The sequence below is a fragment of the Coenobita brevimanus genome, chromosome 15 (assembly GCF_032717465.1).
Source record: "Coenobita brevimanus isolate Jiangsu-jjx chromosome 15, ASM3271746v2, whole genome shotgun sequence".
Taxonomy (NCBI): Eukaryota; Metazoa; Arthropoda; class Malacostraca; order Decapoda; family Coenobitidae; genus Coenobita; species Coenobita brevimanus.
Genome location: NC_136968.1, coordinates 34,090,766 through 34,109,552, shown reverse-complemented (window position 1 = coordinate 34,109,552; position 18,787 = coordinate 34,090,766). Strand labels below are relative to the sequence as shown.

General features: G+C 42.9%; 1 protein-coding gene across 1 annotated transcript in view; it reads left to right on the top strand.

Moving 5' to 3' along the window:
- The window catches only part of LOC145390633 (pikachurin-like), a 131,492-nt gene extending 113,113 nt beyond the window's left edge, over positions 1 to 18,379 (top strand). Inside the window, exons 4-15 of the mRNA XM_080265426.1 lie at positions 792 to 981; positions 1,984 to 2,086; positions 4,465 to 4,666; positions 6,365 to 6,509; positions 7,156 to 7,372; positions 8,139 to 8,356; positions 9,433 to 9,656; positions 12,097 to 12,328; positions 13,322 to 13,581; positions 14,413 to 14,676; positions 16,489 to 16,592; positions 18,180 to 18,379. Coding sequence (XP_080121552.1) covers positions 792 to 981; positions 1,984 to 2,086; positions 4,465 to 4,666; positions 6,365 to 6,509; positions 7,156 to 7,372; positions 8,139 to 8,356; positions 9,433 to 9,656; positions 12,097 to 12,328; positions 13,322 to 13,581; positions 14,413 to 14,676; positions 16,489 to 16,592; positions 18,180 to 18,316 — 2,296 coding nt within the window. The 3' untranslated portion in view covers positions 18,317 to 18,379. The remainder of the gene's footprint in view (positions 1 to 791; positions 982 to 1,983; positions 2,087 to 4,464; positions 4,667 to 6,364; positions 6,510 to 7,155; positions 7,373 to 8,138; positions 8,357 to 9,432; positions 9,657 to 12,096; positions 12,329 to 13,321; positions 13,582 to 14,412; positions 14,677 to 16,488; positions 16,593 to 18,179) is intronic.
- Positions 18,380 to 18,787: the final 408 nt, after the last annotated feature.

Here is an 18,787-nt window from a genome sequence, read left to right as displayed (position 1 = left end):
GAGAATTTTACAAATGGTGATGTAAATTTGACTTCTGTGCCACTGTAGATTAGAGGATAGAGTTCTGGATGGTATTTGGTATTTCGAACCCTTACTGCCTCTCTCTCTCTCTCTCTCTCTCTCTTTTAGTACCATATATCAAATACTTATTCCCAAATCTTCTTTTTAATTACCTCAGTACGGTACATCCAGATACTCATTGCAAACTGTCATTTCCCAGGTACAGGACCGAACACATGGCAGGAGGCAGAGGGGGGAGGAAGGAGCTTTTGGAGGGAAAGGGGAGGAGACAGAGGGCAAGAAGGAGCTTTTGGAGGGAAAGGGGTGGAGGCAGAGGGGGGAGGAAGGAGCTTTTGGAGGGAAAGGGGAGGAGGCAGAGGGGGGTAGGAAAGAACTTTTGGAGGGAAAGGGGAAGAGGATGGCCAAACACTTGTACCTAATTTTTTTTATTTATTTATTTCAGTGTATCCAAGCTCATATCCCCTATTTATTTTTCATTATTTTATCGCAATATATTTAAATCATTTATTATTCTCATGAGCTGTGTATTTGCGTGTATCTCGTTATATCCTAACTGTAATTCCGTATTGGAATGGAGAGGTATATGAGAGAGGAGGGTGTGAGCTGGGAGCAGGGCAGTGAAATGGCAGGGGCAGGGTGACATGGAGGCGATTTGTTTGTGGTCACCCCTTACTGGATTAAGGCGTCTGGCAATAGATAGATAGAATTCCGTATTGATGTTCGTTTATCTTAATCTCTCCAGACTCTAATGCCATGTTATTATTTCCCAGGTACAAGACTGAGCACATGGACAGAGGGGGTGAGGAGGAAGAGACAGGTCCTGAGAGCTATTTGGAAGGGATGGGTGATGATGGTGACGCATACAGCCCCCACCCCAACACATCACCGGGACCCAACCTGGAGCAGAAGGTGCCGTCTGCCCTACCCAACCTCATGGCCACGCAGAGTTTGACGTCCCTCGTAAGACTATTCATGTATTTGGTTGCATCTCAAGAATCTGCTGTGTATATATGTAATTTATGTATTTAGATATTTATTTATTCGTAAAAATAGAAATAAAGTTGTGTGTACAGTATATGAAAGTAAAACTCTGGGTGTAGATGTAAGTATGTCTGGAGGGCTGAGTGGAAAAATACATAAAGAGTTGAACTAGGGAGGGAGTGTAGATATTATAGTGTAAGGAGTCCGTATTTAAACAAGGACAACTGGAAGCTCTTCTGCTGTGTGACCAGCCTTTGGAAGGAGTTCCTGGAGGGAAAGATGCATTAGAGGTAGAAATAGAAACTAATTATGCTGCATCTATATCACCCTTGTACTTATCTTGACATTCTTGGCCCTGTAAATATTGGTTATTCTGAACACTAACATATCATCCTCATTTATTTCATGTTTTGTGAAGAATAACCTGCTGTAGCATATGCGCTCAGATTTCTTGTTAGTGCTGCTTAGTATATTTATAATGATATTGGGAGGAGGCAAATGGCCCCATCTGCTCTCCACAAAAAATTCACATAGGGCAACTGCCATCCCCCATCCTCTTTCAACACCCTTAGCACATAGTACTTTTGTGTTTTTATTTTCATGTTTTTAAAATACACAGTTGCAGTAGTGGGAAGTTGGATGGTGATGATGATAGTAATGAAGATAACATGGAAATAGGGTTATGATGATAATGATAATGGCAAAAATTACTTTAAAATTGGATTTTAATTATTATGTTTTACCAAGTTTGAGTTAATTTGAGGCAGTGCTTGTTTTATGCATCCTACCTCACCCCATCCTTGGTGGGAAAAAGGGGCAGGATGATGTTGATGGTGTTGGTGATGATGGTGTTGGTTGATGATTATTGATGGTTATGATGATTGATGGTGATGGTTGATGATTATTGATGGTTAATGATGATAACAGGAAAATGGGGCCATGATAGTAATGCAGTTTAGTAATAGATTTGTTCCTTCACAGTGCCAGGTTGAGTGTGGTTCGGGGCGGTGTGAGTTAGAGGGCTCGGCCGGTGTCCCACGCTGCCTCTGTCCACTTGGCCGAGGGGGACGCTACTGCCACTCCGGTAAGTGCATCTGTCTGTCTCTATTCTGTCTATACCACGACGCCCTAATCCCACAAAGGGTGGCCGCAGACAAAATGCCTCCAAGTCGCTTTGTCACCCACCATTTGACTGCCCTCCCTGCAACTCACTCACCCCTCCCTCATAGTCAGAAAAGATTAGGTAAGGGTCTAGATAAGGTGAGAGGTGTTATTATGTTTTATTCTACTGACTCTCTACTTGGATTGAAAGGTCTGTGGCGTGGAGATGGATTTAGATGGATGGAAAGAATGGGTGTAAAGAGGATGGTGAAATGGGTATATGTGGGTGACTTTGGAGGTGGAGGGAGGTGTGCTAGGCCAAGAAACCATGTGTTGTCAGAATTACATCAAATTAGTTGAGAAGAGGATAATGGATCAGGTTGTATTTATATTCGTTTAGGAGACTCACAGAAGATCGAGCTGGCTGGATGAATATTGTGAGGAGAAGTACATGATCAGTGATTAAGCACCCCTTTTTAACGTGACAGCGTCCGGATTGACTCTATTGGATACGTTTATGTGAAGCTACAGAACGTGGGGAATGTTCTTGGCGTATCAGATAGAGCCAGGATTCCGGGGGATTGAATGGTGAGTGAATAGAAGCATGGCCTATTGGATTGGGCAAATTTGGGCTGTCTGGATGTTGCTACTCCTCACCCTGCCTTAGGGTGGGAAAGGAGGTCTAGATGATGATGATGATGAGTGAAATTTTTATGGTTCTTTTTTTGTCAGTTGATGGAATTTAACCTCTCCCACAGCTTGAATACTGTATTAAGTTGTGGTTGTTTGAAAGTTAGTTATAAGGTAGGAATTTGTCGCCGTGGTTACTAGTCAAGTCAACCCTCCAATCTGACTGCCCTTGGCCATCAGGCTTATACCTCCTTCATTCATTTTCTTTTTTTCCATCTTTCCTTCCTTCCATCCTCCATTCCTTTTTTCCTTTCTTTCCTTTCCTCCTCTTCCATTTTCCCTTCCTTACTATTCCTTTTTCCCTTCCTATTCCCTTTCTTTTCCTTCCTTGTGTCCTTCGTCCATTCCCTTTTTCCCTAGTTTTCCTTTCTTCCCCTTCTTCCTCCTCTTTTCTTCTTTTCTTCCAGTTTCCTTTCTTCTTTCTTAGTGCCTTCCTTTCTTTTCCCCATTCCTTTTTACCTTTCTCTTTCCTCTCCCTTTCTTTTTCCTTTTCCCTCTCCTTTCTCCCCTTCTCTCCTTTCATCCATGATTCTTTCCTTCCATTCCTTTCCATTTCTTCCTTCCCCTTTCTTCATTCCTTTCTTTTCTTTCCTTTTTCCTTTCCTTTCCTTTTCTTTCCTTTCCTTTTCTTCCATCCCCTTCCATCTTTCCATCATTGATTCATTAACATTCTCTCTCACTCTATCCCTGTCTTTCTTTTTCTCTCATTCACACAAACCAAGACGAGCATAAAATCAATTACGTTTCCTTTAACCAAACGGGTCTAATTCCACTCTGCCGTGAAATTATTACTCTGATTTTTTTCCTGCCTTGTCAAATTGAGATAGCTTTTTTCTGGTTTTTCTGATGGAGATGGGGGGGGGGAGGTGATTATTATTTCTCTCTCTCTCTCTCTCTCTCTCTCTTTCTGTCGCTCTCTGGTTTCTCTTGTCTTCTTTCCCTTCCCTTCCCTTCCCTTCCCTTCCCTTCCCTTCCCCTCCCCTCCTCTCCCCTCCCCTCCCCTTCCCTTCACTTCCCTTCCCTCCCCTTCCTTTCCTTCCCTCCCCTCCCCTCCCCTGTGCATATATGTATGTGTATAGCGTACATAACCTTGTCTGTGAATTTGCAATAATGTATATGGATGAGTTATGAACTTGTGAACAAACTTGCTGATGCATGATGAAGGATGGAATAACTCAGAGCCACAGTACCTCTATCTGTCTATTTGTACATCTATCTGTCTATCTGTCATTATATCTGTCTCTCTGTCAATCTATTTGTCTTATCTATCCATCTGTCTACTGTATACCCAGATGTTTTAATCACAAAGCAGGTAGCCACAAATAAATCACCTCCATATCACTCTGTTCTTCCTCCAGCCCACACCACCCTCATTCATATACCCATTCACCTCATCCTGGTCTTCTCCTCAGGGTAGGGTAATGATTAGAGGTTAAAATTAAGAGAGTTAGATTCACTTCCTTTAGCCACATCCTCAATTAATTCCTTTAGTCACATCCTCACAATCAATTCCTTTAGTCACATCCTCACAATCAATTCCTTTCACCACATCCACACAATCAATTCCTTCCACCACATCCTCACCATCAATTCCTTTAGCCACATCCTCACAACCAATTCCTTTTACCACATCAACTCCGTCACTTCCTTTAGCCACATTCTCTTCTCCAGGGGTTCAGATTGAGACGGCCAGGTTCCACGGCATGTCCTGGGTGGGGTTCGCGCCACTCCGAGAGGCGTACCGCGACGTTCAGCTGACCCTAGAGTTCAAACCTGATTCTCCGGATGGTGTCCTCCTCGTGTCGGGCGAAAATGATGACCTCTCCGGAGACTTCATGGCCGCTGTACTGGTGGATGGCTATGTGGAGTTTAGGTGAGTTTGCCCTTCACTTTCTTACGTTTTCTTTTTTTTCTCACTTGCTCAGACATACATAAATTGGCATGGAGTTTAGGTGTGTGTGTGTGTGTGTGTGTGTGTCTCTCTCTCTCTCTCTCTCTCTCTCTCTCACTCATACAGTGCCTTTCCCAGTTTGAGTCTTGTCCCATATTTCTTCCATTATCACATAAACATATTCTGAAGTATGTACAGAGATGCATTGTTTGATATTGTCCTCCTACTTATGTACTTGTCTTTCTTTGGTTTTTAGGCAGGAATAAGAGTTTAGATAAAAATTATAATAACTTCTCACGTACACGATTTTTTTTTATTATAATCTTTCTTGTGTTCCAAAATAATGGCTACAGATATCTTCATTTGGCACACCCATCGCCCCATAATATTGTCCAAGCTCTTACTGTCTCGTGTGTCCCCTTGCATACCTACCAACCTTCCTTCCCTCACTTCCTTCTTTCCTTCCTTCCTTCCTTCCATCCTTCCTTCCTTCCATCCATCCATCCTTCCTTCCTTCCTTCCTTCCTTCCTTCCATCCCTCCCTCCTTCCTTCCTCACTCTCTCCCTGTCCTCCTTCCTTCCTTTCTTCCTTCCTTCCCACCTTTTTTCCATCCTTCCTCCCTTCCTTCCTTTCTTCCTTGCTTCTTCACTCTTTCTAGCTTCCGTTAATATAGTGCCACCCTGTCCTTTCCATCCCCATTGTTTTTATTTTCTTTATACATTCTTTCCCTCCCGCTTCTTTCTCTTGTCTTTCCCATCTCCTCTCTCTTTCTCTGTTTTCCTCCATTTCTTCCAGTCTCGACGATATTGTGCCATCCACCCTTTTCCTCCCTCGTTTGTTTTCCTCCTTTTACTCTCTTCTCTACTTTTTCTCCCTCCACCTTCCTTCTCCCTTCCTTCCAGCATCATCATCAGAAAAATCAAAAGTGGGAGCATTATTTAAAAAAAAAAAAATTCTTACTAAATGGACCACACAATCATGTACACGCTTTGGCGTTCTGGCCCCATGCAAGCAACTCAGCTATTGATCTGTCTATCTACCAGACACCTTGATTCTGTATGGGGTGGCCACAGACAAATAACCTTCATATCACTGTATACTCTGCCATTTCGATGCTGTCCCTCCTCCTGACACGCCCCTCTCTCATATATCCCTCCATCTCCCTTCACCTCACTCACCCTCTTCCAGTCAGTCTCTCATTCTCCATCATCTCCACATATCCAAACATTTTGTACATTATTTCTCTTAATGAGTGTGTGAGGAAGAGAGGTTTGGAAGTTGGTGAAGCTAGGGAACTGACAAGAGATTGAGCTGACTGGATGAATATTGTGAGGAGAAGCACATGATAAGGGATTTGGCACCCCTTTTTAACGTGACATCATCTGGTTTGACTCAATCGGATACATTTGTGTGAAGCTACAGAATGTGGTGAATGTTTTTGGCATATCAGATAGACCCAGGATTCCGGGGGTTTGAATGATGAGTGAATGAAAGCATGGCCCATTGGATTGGGCAGATTTGAGCCATCTGGACATTGCTACTCCTCATCATGCCTTAGGGTGGAAAAGGAGGTCTGGATGATGATGATGATTATTATTTCTCTTAATGTTTTCAGTCACGTGCACATCAACACCACAGTGCTTCATCACTTCCTCATACTATGTGGCTCTCCATTGCAGGTGGGACTGTGGAAGTGGTGCTGGTTCAGTGCGTTCGCCAGAGGGTGTGAACCTGGGTGAGTGGAACCGCGTCACTGTGTACCGCCACCGCTGGGATGTCTGGCTCCAGCTCAATGACGGGCACCACATCCAGGGCCGCTCACAGGTGCGATCATTTCATCATTTATCTTTTCTGTCTGTTGTCCAGGTGGTTATTGCTTTATCAGGAGTGGGGGGACAAAGACTTGGTTGCTCACAGTTAGAGCAGTAGCCTTTTTTTTTATACATATAACAGATCAGAGGAAGGAAAAACAAATGAAAAAAAAAAAATTAATCTCCATTCTTAACTATCCTGTTCTTAGTTTTCTCTTGGGGGAGGGGAAGTCTTTCTAGTAATATCAGTGCTGGATCACCTAGAAAAGACCTTAGGGCCTGTGTATGCATGTAATAAAGTACAATACCAGGCTACCAGTTAACAATTTTTAACATTACAGGCATGATTATCCCTTTGTCAGCCATTGTTCATCACCCTAATTATTGTGGGCAGCATAACAGACCTCTCTTTTCATTTGCTGTCATTCCTCTGTAGGTCTTTTTTTCTCTTCATAGTGGCAGTTTCTTCTTGCTTATTTCCCTTTTCCAGTTATAAAATCTGTCTGTCTGTCTATCTATCTATCTATTGCCAGATGCCTTAATCCCGTAAGGGGTGGCCACAAACAAATCGCCTCCATGTCGCCCTGTCCTCCGCCATTTCACTGCCCTGCTCCCAGCTCCCCCCACCCCCATATAAAATCTTGTTTTATATTCCCCAGGGGCTGTTCTCGCGTATAACATTCCGGGAGCCGCTGTATGTGGGTGGCACCAACAACCTGACGTCCTTGGGTCCACGGCTGGGTGTGCGTGTGGGGCTGCAGGGCTGTGTGAGGCGCCTGCAGGTCAACGATCACGTGTACAGGTTCCGCAAGAGTGATCCGATGAGGGAGCCCAATCTCTCGGCTGACTACGCTGCACTGGATGGCTTTGGGATCAGTGAGTTGTCTCATTACGGTATGGTTTTAGTTTAATGGAGGGGGAGAGAGGGAAGGGAAGGTTGAGGATGTAGGTAAGAGGTACAGTGCTTGAGTAGGAAAAGTTTGACTATTTGAATTTCGTTAAGACAGACTATTGATCATCCACAAGACTCAGCAACATGTCCTAAAATCAACCTCCTCATACCAATGCTCCAGTCCTGCATGAAACAGTCCTAACTTGTATTTAATATGAATGGTGGGTATTAGTGCCAGAGTGGTGATGTACAGCTGTGAGGTGAGGAGAGAGAGAGAGAGAGAGAGATGAAAAGGAGGAGGAGGAAGAAGAGGAACAGGAGGAGGAGAATGAAGAGGAGGAGGGAGAGAGAAGAAAGAAGGGAGGAGGAGGAGGAAGGAGGGAGGGCAGGAAATGTGTGATAGATAGAGGGAATAATCTGGAGTCAACGAAAAGAAGCTGAACTATACTTGTACTGTTTTTACTCTGGTCTGGCCAAGAAATACCATCATTCCATCTTGAATGTTGGGATGTAAATATAGATCACCACCAAACTATGATGAACGTTAGGAAGTGTTACGGAGAGTCAGTGTACAGCCATGGCAGTGTCCTCTTGCCACTGAACTATGTAAAATAAACTATGAAAGGATAAAAATGTGGGCCGAGTTAAGGTGAAAGAACTACAATATGTTAATAATCTCAGTCTGTCCCTCACTTTTTCTGTTTGAGTTTAGGTGTGGCTGTTAACTTTTTTTTTTTTCTTTCCTTTCAGCTGAGTGTATAGGTGATGCCTGCAGTGAGGTGGAGTGCCAGCATGGTGGAAAGTGTGTCGCCTCAACCCAAGACCCCCACCATGGCAACCAGACCTCCCCCACTACCACCACCACACCTACCCCTCCACCCTTCTTCCCTCCACCACCCCCAGAGCCCGTCTGTCTCTGCCCTCTTGGCTATTCTGGAGACCTCTGTGAAAAGCAGTTGAATTTAGAGGTATGTGGAGGAGAAATGTCGTTTTTCTTGCTGTATTCTTTTTTTCCTTCTCACTATTTGTATTCTCAAAGACATAACCCATTTTCATTAACCTACCATCTCAGCATCTTTTCTCAGTTGATAGATAGGTAGATGGATAATTACTGTGTCTGTGTGTGAGAGAGAGAGAGATTTATAGTGTCCTTCCCACGGACACCCTAATTCATGTGTTCTTTGTACAGCACTTTATTTTTTCTCCCTGCACAGAGGTCAGTAGACATCTAGAATGGGTATAGTTAGATTATTAGAAGTACCTAAGATGAATACTGATAGATGGAAAACTGACAGACCCAAATAATCGGCATCCGTTTATACTGCCATGAAGTGGGAAAAGGTCAGTTGGTTAAGGTCTGGCATGCTGCCTGGAAGAATGCAATTTTCATTCTAGGCTGGGGCAGGGAACAATTTAGGGATTTGAATTTTGTTAACATGGTCTTAATTCGTCATCCATAACACACAAACACACACACAAAAACACAAGTCTCAAATGAGGTAGCTGTATCATGTGTACAGTATGATTGGTGGATATTATTATGCCTAAGATGTCATATGTAAAGGTACAGTACGTGGTGCCATCGGATGCATATAGGAGGACTGCTGGGCGGTAGGTAATGAACTGTCTAGTCTGTCAGGAAAAAAGAAAAGTTGACATCTTAATGGCAGGTTTTAGTCTGTTGATATGGGTAGCGGAATAGCCAGAGATTATTAGAAAGGAGAGTTACTGATGTGGGATATGAGAGATTGATAGAGTATTTGAAAGGAAAGTTAGTATATTGAGATAGATTGTTAGGTAGACAGGTTATCCCTTTGCATCCTGTGTTTTTAGTGTGTTCTTGCCGTCTCCAGATAGTTTTATTTGTATTAGGATAGACATGACAGACTGGAAGGGTAAGGAATAGCCTCAATAAAGCCATTATAATACTTAAGGCCCTATAAGAGCTGAATGTAAGTATCTGGTAGTACCGTACCAGTAGATAGAAATAATTGTCAAATACATCAGTGGAAAGAATGGGTTAATAGACACCCTCATCTCGCAGGTACCATCATTCAATGGATCATCACACCTGGTGTTCCCCGCGCTTGGTGGTTCTGTCCTATCCTGGCTGGAGCTGGAGGTGGTGTTCCGTCCAGCTGCCACAGATGGAATACTGCTGTACGAGGGACATCGCTCGGATGGAACCGGAGATTTTATTGCTCTTACACTGTACCAGGCTCATGTGCTCTTCACCATTGATCTGGGTTCTGGCATACTTACACTGAGGTTTGTATCATTTTGTTTCATTTATAAAGACTCAAGTGTGCATGCGTTGTCCCTGGTCACCTAATGGCAGCTGCCCACACTGCTTGATCTCTGGCAGCCTCGCCAATCAGTCCCGTATCCTTGAGGTTGTAATCTAAGACCTCATCCCAGATCTTTTTAAGTCTGCCTTTCTGTGTGATGGGTTATCTCTGTTTATGTTTGTTTTGTACTTTTGTATATATATTTGTGTTCATATATCTTTGTTTGGTTGTCACTGAGACTCCACTACACAGGCATGATCATCTGCACCAAAAAATATTAACTATATTTGTGGCAGATAGTTAGGTTTGTGAGATGAAACCAGGATTGGGGGATTTGATATCGTGTGGGACTTAATCATTGCCTTATTTCACAGTGCATGATGTTGATAGATCTCTCTCTTTCATGCAGTCTGTTTCCCTGTTTATGGTCCCATCCTCACATTATCATTAGGTGGGAAAAGAGCTCAGGATGTTGGTGGTGGTGGTACTGTCATTAAAGATTGTATATAGGAAGGCCCACCTCCCCCTCCCCCTTTTTTTTCCAGTGATCCAGCTTACTGTCATTTTAATCCCTAAATATGGGACATCCAGCATCATTTCAGTCAATAATAGGGCAATATATAGACTAAAACTGATGCAGTCCTGACAGTTTTAATGGAAACACTCACCAACTCTGATATCTTTCAGCAGATTTTCATGTACGGAATGTCATTGGCATCCCTTTAGTGTCAAAACAGTGCTCCCACTCCTACTAAGTGTTTGATAGCATGACAGATCCATAAGCTGCAGTGATTCAACAATACTAATTAGCCACATCATGGATCTATTTGGTCTACGTGAAATTCTAAATAAGCTGTACCATCATAAAGTTAAGAAGATATGTAGGGGGGTCTTCTCAGTTGGCCTGGAGAGCCTGAAGGAGCAGTTTTGCGGCATATGGAGTGGGAGAGCTCTTTTAAGGTCACTTTAAGTTTAAATTAGGTCAGATTCATCAGCACCTAAATGATGAAACACTTTTTGGCCAGCAGTGCTAATACTGTACTTTATTCATGAACTGTACAGTAATTTTCCCACTTGTATATCATTCAAGTTCATTTATTTATACCTCATTAGTGTAGAGTTTTATGAGTGTGTGTAAAATGAAAATAAATGAGAATCAAGTGATGTTGGGAGAGAAGCTAACTCTCAGTCTGATGTGCTGCTGAATGGGGAAAAAAAAAATTGTAGTTGGTGAGGTAGTGTAGGTATTGTACATGGGTGCAGTGATAGAAAAGAAGAGGTACTGTAACTGTGCTAAGGAAATGGAAAGTCAAGTGGCAGAGGGAGGGAACATGGCTGGTGGTGTGAGGGTCTTGATACTAAACAGAGATATGATTGTGGAGGCTGGAGGGGGATTGTATGGAGGAATTTTAGTGCCCTCATTAATGTGTGATGTCTTTGGTGTGATATAAAAAGTTAAAAAGTAAGAGCAGTGGAAATGTTGCTGTTGAGGAATGTGTGTGAAATGCATAGGGTGGATAGGATAAAAAGCATTCTGCTTTGTGAGAGATGTGGAGTAAAAAAATTTGTTGATAAAAAGGTGGACAAGTGTTCTTAGATGGCATGGTTGTGTGAAGACAGTGGATGCAGCTAGCGTGGTGAAATTGGCTGTCTGCAAGTGAGTGGGAGGAAGCATGCATGGAGGCCAAGAAGGTGAATGGATGTGGTAAGTAAGTTTGTAAGAAAATGTGGTATGTAGGTTGATGGGGCAAGAGAACCAACAGGGGATCAAATTAATTGAATGAAGTATGAATGGAGGAGCACATGACAAAGGTTTTGGCAACTCCTTTCAAACTTGGTAATTGAGAGAGAGACTATCTGGCAGATATATATGAAGTGCAACTATGAAGAAAAAAATATGCAGTTAATTTTGCTAATGAAATAATGTGTGCATGATTTTGTGGCCCATTTCACTGGGCATTCTGTTGGTAGTTCAGTGTATGAATTTGTAGCTGCTTCGTGGACTAGATGAATTGATAAACTCCATTCTGCTAGATCTCTTTGTCTCTGTGCCTTTTTATCCAGCCTTATTCTGTACTGTGTCTGCTTCTCCTCGTTCTTTATGGCAGGCATGCAACAACCATGGAACCATGTACTCTCACTCCTTTTCTGTCAAACTCTTTTACACAAGAGCTAACCCATACAGCTAGTGTCCTCAGTGTGTCTTTACTATTGTCTTTGGTATCCAGTCTTTTAAACATCATGTGTTCAGGTATGTCAGAATGAAAAGATCTTGAGCTTGGATTTGATTTGTTAAAATTATATGGAAGGAACAAGAGTTGGATGTTTTCAGGATTTGGTTTACATCAAAAATATTGAAATATATATATATATCATCATCATATTTTATCATCATCATTTTTGTGTGCTTGTATTCCCAGGTCCATCCAGCCTATACGACCCGGAAACTGGCACGTGGCAAAGATCTCTCGAACAGGCCGCTTGACGCATCTCTATGTGGACCAACAGCCACCTGTGTCTGGCCTCACCCCAGGGGCCTTCACCATGTTGTCACTGTCACACCCACTATACTTAGGCGGTATCCCACCCTCGTCCTCTGCACCGCACCCTGCCCTCACACCACCGCATGCCTTCATGGGATGTGTTCAGAAGGTGGGTGGAAGTTTTTATTTTTATCAGGGGTGGGTTTGGGTTGCTGGTGGATTGAGTAATAGATTACAATTATGTTTGTTGGAGTTAATTGAGGTTAGGATAAGTTTAAGTTAGAGTGGTTTAGGATATGGCATAGGTTAGGTTTGCTTTTTAGTTAGATTAGTTTAGGTTGGGTTTGATGAAGGTAGGGCTGGATAAGCTGCCTTATAGTTTAAACTCTCCCTCTTTATCCTGGCCTAGCTGCAGTTCATCACATACCACCACCAACTTTTTAACATAATTTTTCCCCTCTTCTGAAAGATTTCAGATGCAGTTCTTCATTCCACCCTGAACCACATTTCTACATCAGCCACCCTAATTACACTTCATCATAACGCTGCCAATGTTGTGTGTGTTTGGCCAGACAGACCAGGGCAGAGCAACAACAACCAGTACTTTAGTGATGCTGATGAGGAGCGTACACCTGGTGACACTGTGTTACCTTGGTGGAGCGATGCAGCTGTGGCATCCACCCACCATGGGGAAGAGCCCTGCTTTATCTCCGGTGTTTCTATCACAAGGGGGCACTGGTTCCCTGCACAGTGTATGTACTGTACACTACCTGCACAATGGCCCACAGAAGCAGTTGCTAACCCATGGTCAGTGGTCTGTTGGGCTTGACAGGGGTTAAGCAACAGCAGCAGCAACAACTGTTACTGTATTAGTTATTTGAACTTTCCCAAGTCACCCTTCAGTATATTATTTTTTGTCATTCATTACTCCAGTCATCTCATCCTTTCTGACTGGCTTAAAATCACCACCACCACCCTGACCTCATCTCCTCCCAAGCTTGCACGTCATCATCACCTTAGACCATTTTTCTCCCTAACCAAATCACCACCAACACCACCCTAATCCTTATTTTTCTCCATAGGCTGCGCATCATCATCATAATAATTATCATCATCATCATCACCATCACCACCACTCAAACGCTAACTTTCAACCCCCCAGCTGGCTCTGAATGGCAGGCCAATCCACCTAGTGTCTGGGGCAGTATCAGGAAGTAACGTGGGGTCCTGTGATCACCCATGCACGCGGCGCCCCTGTGACAATGGCGGTATCTGTGAGCCCCACGGCCCATCCTACACGTGCCGCTGTCCTCTGGGGTTCAAGGATGAGCACTGCCGCAGCCGCATAGTCACACAGGCGGCCATACCTAGCTTTGGTGGACGGTCGTTCTTGAAGTATTCGGACTCTGAGATTTTGAAGAGGTGGGTACAGGCTTGGTATCTAGGCACAGAGGCATCAGTCTCAGGCAGGAAACATTCAGCTTTAAAAAAATAATCATAAACAACAAGTAATGAAGATAAATAAATAAAGTCAAATTCCAAACTGAGACTCAAACATTGTTACAGAGTGTATTCCTCATTTGCTGTTTCTTTTTCCAAACAGTTTCCATAGAGTACATCAGCTCAACCATAGCCGGCCTCAATGTGGGAATTCCCTAAGATGAACACCTTTGTGTTATTTGTTTGCTTGATTTTTTGACTGTTATGAGGTTAGGAAATTAACAGAGGACAGAGTTGATTGGATGAAATATACATAGAGAAGCACATGATGAAGTGAAGTGAATTTATAAAGAAAAATGAATTGAAAAATTGTGCTGCTAGGTATGCTTATGCAGTAGAGCCAGGATTCTGGGGGCTTGAGTGATGTGTGAATGAGCATGTGACTAATATCACTGGGCGTGATGTTGAATGTATTTCATCCACTCTTATACTTTCCATTTTTATGTTCCTTGGTGCCCTAGTTGTAGGTGGAAATGAGGGTCATGATGATGATTTTTTCACCCCCACAGGGTTTTGTGGAGGCAGGCTACACCTGTGGCTGCTTTTTGTTACATGACACCAGAGTGCTTGCTTAGAAATAGGGGTTATAATGATGAGGAGGAGGAGGAAGATAATTTTTATTTCCTGTAGAATTTTGGGAGACAGATTTGAGGGGATACTTTTATTTGATTATCATTTTTTTCCCTTCATACCTCAGTCTTTCAGCCATGACTAAGGGTTAGGTGATAGTGATGTTGATTTTTTTTGCTGCAGGGTTTCTGGAGACAGGCTACACCTTTGGCTGCGTTTCCGATCCCTGGCACCAGATGGCCTGCTGGTGTGGGCTGGTGACGAGGGCAGTGACGAGGGAAGCGATCAGGTGGACATAGTGGTGCCCCCGCCAGGTGACACCCTCAGCCTGGTGCTCCAAGATGGCCGCCTCGTGCTTCGCTACAACCTGGGCTCCGGGTTTGCCAGGCTGGTGTACAACGGCAGTAGGCTGGACGATGGACAGTGGCACTCCATAAGGGTGGACAGGTGAGAGGGTCGATTATCTGGTCCAGTTATCTTTATCAGTTGTCCAGCCAGTTATCTTTATCAGTTGTCCAGTCCAGTTATCTTTATCAGTTGTCCAGTCCAGTTATCTTTATCAGTGATCCAGTCCAGTTATCTTTATCAGTGATCCAGTCCAGTTATCTTTATCAATGATCCAGTCCAGTTATCTTTATCAGTTGTCCAGTCCAGTTATCTTTATCAGTTGTCCAGTCCAGTTATCTTTATCAGTTGTCCAGTCCAGTTATCTTTATCAGTGATCCAGTCCAGTTATCTTTATCAGTGATCCAGTCCAGTTATCTTTATCAGTTGTCCAGTCCAGTTATCTTTATCAGTTGTCCAGTCCAGTTATCTTTATCAGTGATCCAGTCCAGTTATCTTTATTTATCAGTTATCCAGTCCAGTTATCTTTAATTATTAGTTATCCAGTCCAGTTATCTTTATCAGTTATCCAGTCCAGTTATCTTTATTTATCAGTCATCCAGTCCAGTTATCTTTATCAGTTATCCAGTCCAGTTATCTTTATTTATGAGTTATGTAGTCCAGTTATCTTTATTTATGAGTTATGTAGTCCAGTTATCTTTATTTATCAGTTATGTAGTCCAGTTATCTTTATTTATCAGTCATCCAGTCCAGTTATCTTTATCAGTTATCCAGTCCAGTTATCTTTATCAGTCATCCAGTCCAGTTATCTTTATTTATCAGTTATGTAGTCCAGTTATCTTTATTTATCAGTTATGTAGTCCAGTTATCTTTATCAGTTATCCAGTCCAGTTATCTTTAATTATTAGTTATCCAGTCCAGTTATCTTTAATTATTAGTTATCCAGTCCTCTTGTCCTAAAATGCTGTTATCCATTCCAATTACCCTTAGTCAGAGGATTGTGTGTGTGTGTGTGTGTGTGTGTGTGTGTGTAATTCACCGGGTCGGTCAGGATCACTTGATGGTCGTGATCGTCAGCTTTTACCCTCCCGGAAGGGAGCTGAGAGCTCATATAGTCCGATCTAAGGGCAAGGCTGTGACCTTCACACACGCACACACCCGTCCCCTTGCTCAAGGGGGACAGTAACCACCCATTTCGTCAGTGAAACTTTTCGCAACCTGAGCGAGGCGCGAACTCCCGTCTACCAGATGGCAAGCGAGAGCGTTACCACTGCACCAACGAGCGGTGTGTGTGTGTGTGTGTGTGTGTGTGTGTGTGTGTGATTTCCCAGTCTGATTACTCTCACTTTGCTTATCCTTGTTTACTTACCCCCACTTTGCTTATCTCTGTTTTGATTATTCTTGTTTTAATTACCCCCACTTTGATTATCCTTGTTTTAATTACCCCCACTTTAATTATCCTTGTTTTAATTACTCCCACTTTGATTATCCGTTTTAATTACTCCCACTTTGATTATCCGTTTTAATTACCCCCACTTTGATTATCCTTGTTTTAATTACCCTCACTTTGATTATCCTTGTTTTAATTACTCCCACTTTGATTATCCTTGTTTTGATTACCCTCACTTTGATTATCCTTGTTTTGATTACTCCCACTTTGATTATCCATGTTTTAATTACTCCCACTTTGATTATCCTTGTTTTAATTACTTCCACTTTGATCACCATTGTTTTAATTACTCCCACTTTGATTATCCTTGTTTTGATTACCCTCACTTTGATTATCCTTGTTTTAATTACTCCCACTTTGATTATCCTTGTTTTAATTACCCCCACTTTGATCACCATTGTTTAAATTACTCAGTTTTATTCCATGGTTTGATAATTACCCACCTAAACGACCTCATTTCGCAGATACGAACGAGAGGCACGACTGTCAGTAGACGAAGGGGAGGAAAGAGTGGTCGTTTCTCCTGGGGACCTCGTACAACTAAATCTCGACTCAGCTCTCTATGTTGGTAAGTTAGTTTGTCATTGTTTGGTAGGTTATGTTGTGTGTGTTTGTCTGTCAGCTTGTGTATGTCTGAAGAGAGAAACCTGTATTTTTATACAGGAAAAATCGTCTGAGAAATTACCAATATGCCGGGAATCGAACCCGGGACTCTCAGGTGAGAGCCAGGCAGCATACCACTACACCACGACCAGATAAAAGTTAACTCACGTTGTCACAATCTTGTAACCAACGTCCCTCCGCCCCCACTGTGGGCCTGAAGAGGGTGAGTTAACCCCCTGGCACTCGGGCAAGTAGATGCTTTTAATCTATCCCAAGCACTTACGGCAAGGTTTCTCTCTTCATTCTGACGTGCCGTAAGTGCTTGGGATAGATTAAAAGCATCTACTTGCCCGAGTGCCAGGGGGTTAACTCACCCTCTTCAGGCCCACAGTGGGGGCGGAGGGACGTTGGTTACAAGATTGTGACAACGTGAGTTAACTTTTACCTGGTCGTGGTGTAGTGGTATGCTGCCTGGCTCTCACCTGAGAGTCCTGGGTTCAATTCCCGGCATGTTGGTAATTTCTCAGATGAGTTGTGTATGTCTGCTTGTTTGGTTTCTTCGTCTCTTTCTTCCTGTCGGTTTTTTAGCTGGGAGCAGGGCAGTGAAATGGTGGGAGACAGGATGACATGGAGGCGATTTGTTTGTGACCACCCTTTATGGGATTAAGGTGTCTGGCAGTAGATAGATAGATAGGTTTGTGGCTTATGTGGATTCTTTGTCCTGTCTCTGTCATCATGTTTATGTCTTTTATCAGGGTTTCTTTGGTGTGCGTTTGTATTTATTTGTGTATGTCTGATTGTTCATCTTTTTGTCAGCCTGTGTATGTTTAACTCTTTCTTAGTCTGTCTGTCTGTTTCTCTCATGGTTTGGTTATCATTTTGTCTGTTTGTTTATTTGTCTGTCTGTGTCTCTCTAGCTTTGATTATCAGTTTGCCTATCAGTCCATCTATCAGTATATTTTTGTCTTTGTCTCATTGCGTATCAGTTTGTTAGTCATTATATCAGTGTCATGACTGCTCTGTGTGACCTAATTCAACTTAACCTTGATGCATCACTCCATGTTAGGTCAGCACTTATTGGTCTGATGCCCTTCATAACTTCATCCTGTGTCGCTGAGGTGGGTGTGAATGCTTGACCCTTAAACCAGTAGTGTAGGCTGTAATCCATAACATAATTTACTCCTATATGTATGTATAAATATATGTATGTATATGTCTGTATGTGTGTACAGTATGTATGTATGTATGTCTCACAGTGCTTTACCATTCCCACTTTCCATCAGGTAGGCGAGACCTCACTATTTCCTGCCATATCTCAATTTTTCACAATATCTCATCATTTCCATCAGTATCACATAATTTCTCACAATATATCTTTACAGTATTTCTCACTATACCTCACAGTACATTTGAATTTATTGCAACGTATCACCATTTGTCACCACATATGATCATTCCTCACAGTACCTCATTATTTCTCACTATACCTCACAATATCACTCAGTTTCTTGTATTATACGATCCTTTCTCACCACATACGGTTCCCTTTCAGGTGGACGAGAGACGGTGGGGGGGCAGCACTCGATCCCTGGACTGACTGGGTGCCTGGCTGACCTCACTCTGGCCACAGACTATCACCTGGACCTCATTACACAGGCCGAGGCAGGACAGAACATCGACTACTGCTGACCGCCAACAGGTGGCATAATGGAGGGTGGACAAGAGGCCTGGATGAGGGGAGGGAAGTGAAAATGAGAGAGTGAGATAGAAAGAGAAAAGAAATTGAGAAAGAGAAAAGAAATTGAGGGAGAGGAGAAACAGTGAGAAAAGGGAATGGAAAAACTGAGAGAGAGGAGAAACAAGAGAATAGAATGCAAGTGCCGGATGAAGAGAGGGAAGTGAAATTAAAGAGTGAGATAACAGGAAGAGAAAATTGAGAGAGGGAGGAGGAGGAGGAGGAATCTAGGGAACAGGATGCGATGGCCAGATGAGAAGAGGGGAAGTAAAAATGAGAGAGAGCGAGATAGAAAAAAGAAGGGGTAAAATTGAGAGAGAGGGGAAACAGAAGAAACTAGAGAATGGAAAGGATGGGCCAGATGCAGGGAGGGAAATGGAAGCAAAAACAGAGAGTGCGAGGGGAGTGTAGAGAGGCAGGGTAGG